The sequence below is a fragment of the Agrilus planipennis genome, unplaced genomic scaffold (assembly GCF_000699045.2).
Source record: "Agrilus planipennis isolate EAB-ADULT unplaced genomic scaffold, Apla_2.0 scaffold123, whole genome shotgun sequence".
NCBI classification, from domain to species: domain Eukaryota; kingdom Metazoa; phylum Arthropoda; class Insecta; order Coleoptera; family Buprestidae; genus Agrilus; species Agrilus planipennis.
The window spans coordinates 278,369-288,363 of record NW_020438894.1 but is presented as its reverse complement, the minus strand read 5'-3'; the positions used below and the strand labels follow the sequence as shown (position 1 = coordinate 288,363).

Below are 9,995 nucleotides of genomic sequence, written 5' to 3'. Positions count from 1 at the left end.
TTTAAAGATGCCAATTTGTATTTTTTTACAATTTGTAATATATGTACGTATGCAACCAAACATACAGCAAATATTACAACTCTAAAATATAGCTACAAAACAAGTTAGAAAACGTTTTTCACGTGAAATTGCACACTGTCGACGAACAAATAACAAAAGTTTACACACTTGACTAATTAATTAGCTATATTTTGAAAGACATCTTATAGGATTTGGTTAAAATTTTTTACGCAGTTGTCACGATCTTCTATTATATCATTATTTTGTATTTTTCGATTTTTGTCCTTTGAGCATGAGCTTTGGTATAATTTTGTTTGTATGCGAGAATGATTAAATTGGACATTGTTGTTGTAGACATTAACGCAGTTAAAGAACAACTCAGAAGTTACACCTAAGAATTCCTAAATCCTTAATAAATTCTTCGGGCTAGTAGCTAGCAAAGGGTTAAAAAATTTTGTTGTTCAATTTGGATGATAATGAAGATTTGATTTCATACTTAAATAATAATGATTACTGTAGGTGGCATTTTCATTAAGAAAATGATTATTACGTGTTCGTTAGTAAGGAAATTGAATTATTTACGCAGACATAACTAAGAATATTATAACTTTCAAATTCATTTGATAATATAATGATACGATTATCTGTTGTTATTAGGCATACAAATTAATGCTATAAAGTTATTGTTGTGCAACGTTCTTGTACATATTAATTCAAAGTCATGTATAGTTGCATACAGGTCTCGTTGTTTGCCCATATAAATCCAAGTTAGAAAGCAAACTTTGGCAGTAGTTAGTTTCCAGTTTTGGGAACGAGTTTAGGTTAAATTTGGTTTACTCATGTTAGCTTTGTAAATAGAGTTCTCCGTTTCAGAGGCAGGACCGAGAGTAATGGGACAGTAGTTGCTGTTAGCCCTGAATTAGGTGCAAGACACGTCGACTCGCAACACGACATATATTAATTACTTCTGAAGGGGTGTCTATGTGTTTCACACACGTTTCAACTGTCAAGTACAATGGTAACGTGCTACAAAGTTCGTCTACTTTCAGGGTCACTCTGCTTACTCAGTATTATAAATCCATTAGTTTATTACATCTACCCAAATCACAGAGTACACAATAGTATACAAATGTATGACCGGGGTATAAACTAGAGGGTGGAAGCTATACAGGGGATAAATTCGATAAGCTACTTATACACAGCTTGCTTAGTGTGTTTTTCCAGTATTTAATTGTATCTTGTCTTTTAGTTTTAAATATTCTTTAAGCAGATTATTATCTCCTTCTTTTCTAAGTTTTTCCTTATATATTTTAAGCCCCTTTTACTTTTGTGATCTGACAATCCCCATATTTCCCCTCCATACATCACTATACTTTCTACCAGTACTTCAAATAAATACCTTTTCTTTTCCCAACGTTCCATGAAATCCCTTTCAGATATGCTCATACTTTCCCTAAGATTGCAGTTGCCTTTTTATTTTAAGTTTCTTATTTGCTCTTCCGTTGTTCTTCTGTATGATGTACCCTAAGTAGTTGTACATTTTTACTTCTTCAATTTCTTTTCCTTCTCATGTAAATATTACCTTTTTCGTTCTTCCATCTCCATTTCTGTCTCTCAGTATCTTCGATTTATCCTTGTTCATCTCTGGGCCTCTTTCTACGATGTATCTTCCCATTTTTCTAAACATTTCTGTCATATCCTCTTCATTGTTCGCCATCAACACTATATCATCCTCGTAAGATACCTACTGTCCATACTTTCTTCATTCCCATGTGCAGCGACAAACGTTTAGTACGCTTAGACTTGCAGATGATGTAGCAGTATTAGCATCTAGCAAGGAGGAGTTACAAATAGCCTGATATTTAAACAAAAAAAAAGAAGGGAAAGGATGAATATAAAGATAAATGACGAAAAATTAGAAGAAGTGGCTGATTTTCGGTATCTAATAAGTCAAATAACTCAAGATGAAAGGATCAGTAAGCATTTAAATTAGTGGATAACGCAGGGCCGTGTTGTCTTTAGGGAAAAGAAGTTACTTGAATGCTCGCGATCGGTTAATTGAGAAATTCTCAGGCATGAAGGGTTGTAATGAGACATACTAGAAGCAGAATCAGGACCTAAGGACAGGAGAAGTAGACCTACATTAATTACTTTTCACAAATAGTTAAGGATATGGGATGTTCTAGTTTCAAAAAACTACTAAGATTATCTCATGATAGGAAAGATTATTAGAGGTACGTGTTCAACCAGTTTTAGGGCTGACGACCTGATGATGATGATGATGATGATGAAAGTATATAATAAACATTATTTAAGCAACCAATAAACAATAGGAACAGGTGTATGAGCACCACCCATTCTCTCTCCCCTAAATGGCTTGACTACCCTCGTCTATAATCATACTTTATACATTGTCCCTATATTTTTCCGAAAGTGTTAAAAAACAACTGATTGTAAATATTTTACGATAATTCAAATGATGGTCAATTTTGGCGTAAGTGAAATGTAGTTTTGAATATATGAAAATCAAATTATTGCCGTTTCCAGTTTTGCTGAAAACCATCGCAAGAGGGCATATTGTGTGGAATTTCGACTCTCTACCGACCGTAAAACCGGGAGAAGCTTTGCGGCGAATAATTTCGTGTTTAATTGCTCCGTTTGTCATGTGCATTTACATACCTAATTTATTTCCGTTGTAACCAGGGTTGTTGTTCATGCATTCATTAAATGAATTTTCGTTTGTCTGTCTGTCGGTAGTCTGCTGCTGTACCTCTACCCCCTTTAATACCGCGTACTCCACCTTTCTACACGATCTGTTGTGTTTGCCCATTGATTTCCGAATGTTTAATTAATTAATCGGATCAACAGGGTGTATCTAGGCAGTCTGTCATTCGTATATTTTCAGATGTTGCTGGGTTGGGGTTGTACAGGTCCCAAAACACACTCTTCCGGGGAGTCCCATGCTATTTAAGAATTCCACAAATCTACGTTGTAATGACTAATAAACTAAAAAGCATCGAATTTGCCGAATTAATTAAGTAGTTTTGAGCTTTCCCTCTTTGAAAATAAGAAAATCTCAAGTAAGTGGCTGAATAGCGCCATCTAAAGGTATTTACTGGCAACTGTTACTTACTAAACAGAATATAGGAGACAGTTTGCATTTGCTATAGGTATGTAAATCAACCAAATATAGAACAAGACCTTATTGATTGATCAGCAATTTGTTAAACTTTTGGTGAATTGATGAGATTAAAATCGTAATCCGCATGTTGAAAGCTACAGTTAGCAGTGAATATCTGCAGATGGCGATATAATACAAAATTACTTGATATTAATCATCTTTCTCACGTAGAGTATCTTCAGTTATAAGTTGCCAAAAGTACCTAATAATTAAAATCAAATCAAGTCTATCTTTTCGCAGTAGGTGTAGGTAACCGTGTTGCAACTCTTTCGGATTTTAAATTTTTCCCCTGTTACAGTTATTAATGTTGATATCTATCCAGAGGTTTTTACTTAGAAATTTGCAATTTAATTTGAGCAGAATAAATGGAACAGAAGATGGGATAATTTTGCACGGTAAATTGCTCCATTAACGAAAATTCCAGGAAAGTCGCTTTTTATTAAAATTGCACGTCATGGTGAGGGCGCGAATATTTTTCAACTGAGGTAACTCATGACCTCTTGGAGTAAACGTCATGGGCGGTAATAAAACATTCGGAAGAGATTTCCGTCAAGAGGGCAACTTTTTCTTCTTTGTGAAATATTATCGTCGCACATTAATCCCAACGGCTCATTACCTACAACTTGTCATATATTTTTATGGTTTCAATACTAAATAAGATCTGCTGTTACCTTATGTATTCTATTAGGCAGAAAACTATTCATAAAAGACTATATTTACCTTTAATGGAATTCAATTTCATAATCTAATGATGAGGATACCGTGGATAGAGAAGGTTACAAATAACGACGTATTAGAAAGAATAGGTATAAGCTGTTCATCGTAGTGTTTATTCTTATTATAACTATACTATAATGTTTCTGCTTTATCTTATATAGTTAAATGTTAAACGATGTTCCTGACTGATGTGAATGTACATACAATACCAATNCACTGATTGGTGAGATAATAAATTATTTATTACATTTTACGACCCAACATGTAAAACCTACAAGCTGGATTTCAGCATTGTAACAGAGCCGTAATAAATTAATTTTGTATAAAATGAACCGCCACATTAATAAATGTGCTCAAAACGTTTTGTTTTAATTGGACGATAACAAAATGTTGCGGTTGAAGATTTTTCAAAATATAATCGTAAAACTGACTGTATATAAAAATAACAGCAGCTTTTCACATGTAGGTGCTATAATTCAATTAAATTGATCCGGACTGCGGACAAACATATCGCCATGCAAGTGCCTATGTATTGATTTGTTAACAAATTCGAATACCTTTCGAATTGAATAAGCGCTAATGCGAATCAAGTTACGATTATAATTTTAAATTAAAATTCAATTGATAACCAGCTAGGTAAATCAGATGGTATAACAGTACAGGTTGCTAATTAACGAAAAGTGTTATCGTTTTGTAGACAACTACATTAAAATATACAGTACTATTCATATTTCTGTTTAATTTTATCAAATCCGTTTACCATCGATAAAGTTCGCATTTGGATATCAGTTATGTTGTAATATTCGAATATAAATAGTTTTTACTTTGAAATTTCCTTTTGGAAAATCCAAGAAAACACTACAAACAGAATATGATTTTCTTTGCTAATATTGCATTGTTTTTTAAATTACAAACACTAAACTTTAATGAATTTATTATCGTGTCAATATAAAATAACTGTAACACAACTATCTGATATAAGTTCAGTAAGATCTTTCGTAACTTCGTGTTAGAAGACGAGCAATTTAGTTTTAAAATAGTCCTCAATTCAATAACATTGATAGAAAATTATTTGACCTTTATTAGATCTCCAACGGAAGCGCAATGGGGTGCGGTTTCGCTTCGTAGCTTGAAAATACCTGTCAAAAGGTTAATGTAATTTTCTCTAAAAGGATTTCGGTTACCCTTTGTCTAGAGAAAACGATGTTTTATTTAGTTTTCTTTGTCGTTAATAGGGCTATATACAGTTAAGTGAAACCGTTGCAAACGCAAAGCCCACTGACTGGAGAATTTGTAGGGTTTTTGTGCTACCGCCGTGAAAAGTATCCATACAGATGAAACTGAGATTCTTTTATCTTTTCAGATTCGGTTTACAGGGGATTGGTCATCCCAAAATCCTTTACGGGATTAATGGAGTGTAGCAAGAGGTCTGCTTCACCCTCCTCTCTTCCTTTTTGTTTCGTTGCCTATCCCTTCGCCTGACAAACGAAGATTCATACATTATCTTTTTGTGTACGAGTCTGCTGGACCGTTTCTCTCATCAGTCACATTCATGCATCATGAACTTCATTCTTCTTACATTAGCTAAAATGGTCATGAATACCTAAAAGATAATTGGTGACGTTCTTCTATTGAAACAACATGCAATCTATTTCCTTTGTTCTGACGCTAACGATATTCTCAATTAGTTATACCGCAAGAACGTTAAATGGGTGGATGGGGGCCCAGCATTTGCCCAAGTGGTTCAAAGATACCACAGGAAAGGTAGATCCAGGACAGAAGGACCCTGAATCAAACCCTCCTTTCGAATGCTGAGTAATGGTCCAAACCGCTGGGTTATGTCGCTCGGTTAACCTACCAGAAATAACTTTTGGGTGTTTCATTCCTATCAAACACTAATGTTGATTAGCGGGCAGTCCCTCTGGATCACGACGGAAGGCCCTCTTCTTCAGCCTGCTTTCAGGAATCGTGGGAATGGGTGGGTCGTGGTTCGGGTGAGAAAAATGAGACGGACGAAATGAAGACAGAAGAGAATGAAAGATTATCTGTGGAATATTACTGCCTCAGCATTTGCCTAAGTGATCCAAGGAAACCACAGAAAAACTTGGACCAAGGTAGGCGGACCCGGAATCGAACCGGCGTCCTCCCGAATGCTAAGCAATGGTCTAAACCTCTACGCCATGCCGCTTGGTAACCTACCGGTCATACTGAAGAAGCTTGTAAAGAACGAGTTTATTTAATATCCGAATAGAGGCAGTGTATCACCATCTGGTTGGTATTTGCTCCTACTGAATTATATACGTAATAATCACGTAAACCAATGAGTATTGAAAAGACTGACATGTATGAAAGGTCATTTTATTGTAGATAATCCAAATAAGCATTTCATACTGATGCTTGCATTTTCTTGCTTAGAAGTTTTCTATTTCTGTAGAATCTGCTTCAGATTATAATTACATCCACTACAGCTTTTTTATTTGGAAAGTAATAAAAGAGCAAGCAGGTTGTACAGCAAAAATACGTTTATTTTACAAAAATTAGTTCAATTTTAAACGATGTTAAATTGCTTTCTACGTACAGTTTTCATTCGCGGAACTTCTAAAATTAGTTTTGTCAGTTAGTTGAGCAAATTCAAATTCAAGTAGCACTCCGAACTGGATTATAAAGCGTGCTCGAGAATTACTATCCAAAACAAGAATTTCCTCAACTTTTCAAAGAATCTTGTCGGGATATGCTTTTCACCCCTCTACCACCCTATGAAGCGAATTCGACATTTAAACCTTCTTCTTTTACAACTACATACTTCGAAACTTTATCGCTGAATTTTGCATAAAAGATTGATGGAATAATTTTATTTGAAAACAAACTTTAAAAGGGATAAGTATCAAGAAAAATTTTGTTGAATTATAGCACTTCTAAGTTTGCCATTTGTTTCACATACATGTAATATGTATTTAGGTAATCCCTAGACGTTCACAGCCGATGCTATTGAAATTCTATTATTCTTGTTCAGCTGTTTTACCTTGGTCGATAGCGATCTACAATTCCAAATGTTTTACTGTCCATCACTGACAGTTTCTCAGTGTCAATTGAGCTGAAGAAAAGGATTCAACCAAGGGTAATCCTACCACTTACTACCCACTATTACCTTACATTACATAGCGACAAGTAGTGAACCGTTTAAAATAGCAGATCGTCATTAACCAAAGCAAAACCGTGGAGAAAGTTAATGTCCCTGCATGATACATTCTTTACTCAGTGGTATATCTGGCGCTAAGTATAAATTTATTAGTATTAAACAAGATCCTTCTGGTATAAATAAAGGATATAAGCTGTTGGTTGAGCTACCGAAGTTCTTCATCAACATTTTGTCGAAATTGTCAGATTTGGATTAAAAAAAAAACTTTGGGTGTTTCATTCCCACCAGCCAGTAATGCTGGTGGGCGGGCAGTTCCTCCGGACTACGCCGGAAGGTAGGCCGGAAGGCCTTCTTCAGCCTATTTTCAGCATTCGTGGGAATGGATGGGTGGTGGGGTTCGGGTGAGAAAGATGAGACGGACGAAATGAAGACAGAAGAGAATGAAAGATTATCTGTGGAATATTACTGCCTCAGCATTTGCCAAAGTGGTCCAGAGAAACCACAGAAAAACTTGGACCAAGGCAGACGGACCCGGATTCGAACCCGAATGCTAAGCAATGGTCTAAACCTCTAGGCCACGCCGCTCGGTCTTAGACCAAAATTTCCAATAGACAGTTACCAGCGTTTGATAAACTGCCACAAACAGCACAGTAAACGCCATCTGTTAGTACGTACAGCATGTGTTCTGAATTTAGGGCACAAACAATTTCCACCCCTTTACTGTTACTGTTATTATTACAAAATTAAATAAGTTTTGTTTAGTTTATAGAGACCATTCGTGGTGACCTTTTTGTTGTCCGAAGTTTAATAGGCCTTCATAATGTATATTTATTGTACACGAGCATACACAGGCCAGGCCAAGCGATTAGCAGATAGGCTTGGACGGCTCCGTAGAAATTAATGTTCACCTTTCATATCGCGGCTAACATGATACAAAACAAGCGGAAACAAATCAAAATGTAAGCCGTACCCCGCAAATACGGTGATTAATTAATCCTACAACAAACTGACCCAACACGGCCTGTGTATGAACTCATTTAAGGCCTGCTTGTACGTATAATGTTTGACGTTCACCTTTCCTATACAAAAAGAGCTGTTTTTGTATTTCCACTACGTTTAATTATCTCGATTAAACATTATGTTTATAATTGTTAGAGCTTATTATTAATTTTTAATATTAATAATTATGTGTTCTTTCAGCACAGGACAAAGTAGTATTACGTAGTTAGCATCAGCAATTTCTTATGCTTAGGTGTACGATATGTTACATATCTATTTACAAATAATTCCTTTAAATTTAATTTTTCAAACAATTTTTAACACAATCTAATACGTGTTAAGTATATTATTTTGAAAATATTCAAATAACTACAATGTATGACGATAGGGTAGTAGGTATAATCGATTTATTGAATGTACATACCATGGCATATAAAGTTGCAGCCACCTGGTGCAGCTACTTCTTCTTCTTGTCCTTTTTGCCTTTATCTTTTTTTCCTTTTTTGGAGGCTTTAGGTAGTATTCTTTCAATTACTTCGTCAACATACATCTTTCTGAGTTTCTGTCTTTTCGGCATTCCTGAAAATAAAAATTTTATACAATTTAATTGATATACTATCAAAAAAATGATTTTCTGAAATCACCATCAAGTCAAATAATCCAATAAACCTACACGATTATATTGAATGACTTTTTCTCTTAGTTCAAACGTAATTAATATACGCTGTAAGAAATTACTATAATTAAGAGAAATAGAGAATTAATTACTGGATTACATATAAGATATTTAACAGAACACATAAAACTGATTGTCCAAGGGGTAATAGAGGAATACTAATGGCAAATTATAAATTTGCTTAAGAATAGTTTTAACCAAGGGGTTTTGTTAGTCTCTCATGTTATAATATTATGATGAACAAAGTCATTGTATTCGGTAAAGTTTAGGATCATATGAAGGCTACAATGGTAGGAAAAGACAACACAAACGAAGTGAACTTTTCTGGTGGACTGCCCGCTAAACGAGCATCGAAAATAATTATCCATTAACCCACCCCTCCGAATGTACTCAGCTGCTTTCGTTTCTAAATATGTATCGCAGGTGTAACACTCAACATGGGGAACTTTTCTCAAAGCATAAGCCAATATTTCCTCGTCGGTGCGTGGTACGTAATCAAACTTTGGTGGTTTTCGCCTTTTGCACTTATGCAATAAAACGTCGTACTTTGTTAAACGTTTCTTCTCTTCAGCTCGCTCTTCTAAATAGTCCAGCCAGCGAAGAAATGATTCGGTTTCTTCGCCGTTCGGTTCGCAATCTTCTAAAAGCAGATACACTTTTTTGTCGGCCATGAACAAAATCATACTAATGAATGTAAAATATTTTTCAATTCTAAAGAAACGATTTCTAGCGTACTGCCAATACACTCGAGGATCACCGTATAAATACAGGGTGGGATAAAGTTGATGAATTTTTAACAGTAGATCGAAATACATCAACTGTTGAAGATTAGGGAAACCGATTTGGTGACGAGTAATAACTTCAGAAGCATATTTGCTTACTACGACTAATTCAAAATCCATTGAATTGCTGCTTATTAATAATAAGAACGAAAAATTTTGAGGAGAAAAAAACGAAAAGAAACGGACACGTTAGGTTTATATTATAACCTAAATTTTGACATTCGGATTGTCTAAAAATTATATCTTTATATATTTAAATGATATACCTTCAGTTAACTTTGATTATTAAACTAATGATAGCGTGGAAGAAGACGACACTACGACTGTCTCAACCATGTCTCAACATTTAATTAGACGATAATCAATGGATTAACTCTGTGTATTAATCAAAGATGTCAAATAAATTAGTTAAAAGATCCTTACAATAGCACCAATGATTAATCATGTTTTTTTTATGTTAGACAGCGTTATCCTTTTACTAATTATATTGGCTAACCATTG

General features: G+C 34.8%; 1 protein-coding gene across 1 annotated transcript; it reads right to left on the bottom strand.

The window, feature by feature from the left end:
• Positions 1-2,887: 2,887 nt before the first annotated feature.
• LOC108739402 lies at positions 2,888-9,705 on the bottom strand. The gene is made up of 3 exons (XM_018473292.1): positions 9,089-9,705; positions 8,461-8,615; positions 2,888-2,963 (listed from the first exon to the last, which is right to left on the bottom strand). Exons 1-2 carry the CDS (start codon positions 9,612-9,614, stop codon positions 8,494-8,496), a joined length of 648 nt encoding a protein of 215 aa, XP_018328794.1. The 5' UTR covers positions 9,615-9,705; the 3' UTR covers positions 2,888-2,963; positions 8,461-8,493.
• Positions 9,706-9,995: the final 290 nt, after the last annotated feature.

Coding starts and splice junctions, on each gene's coding strand:
- LOC108739402 (XM_018473292.1), bottom strand. CDS start 9,614: ATGGATTTTGAATTAGTCGTAGTAAGCAAATATGCTTCTGAAGTTATT. Junction 8,616..9,088: donor AGCTGAGTACATTCGGAGGG/GTGGGTTAATGG, acceptor TTTTATTTTCAG/GAATGCCGAAAAGACAGAAA.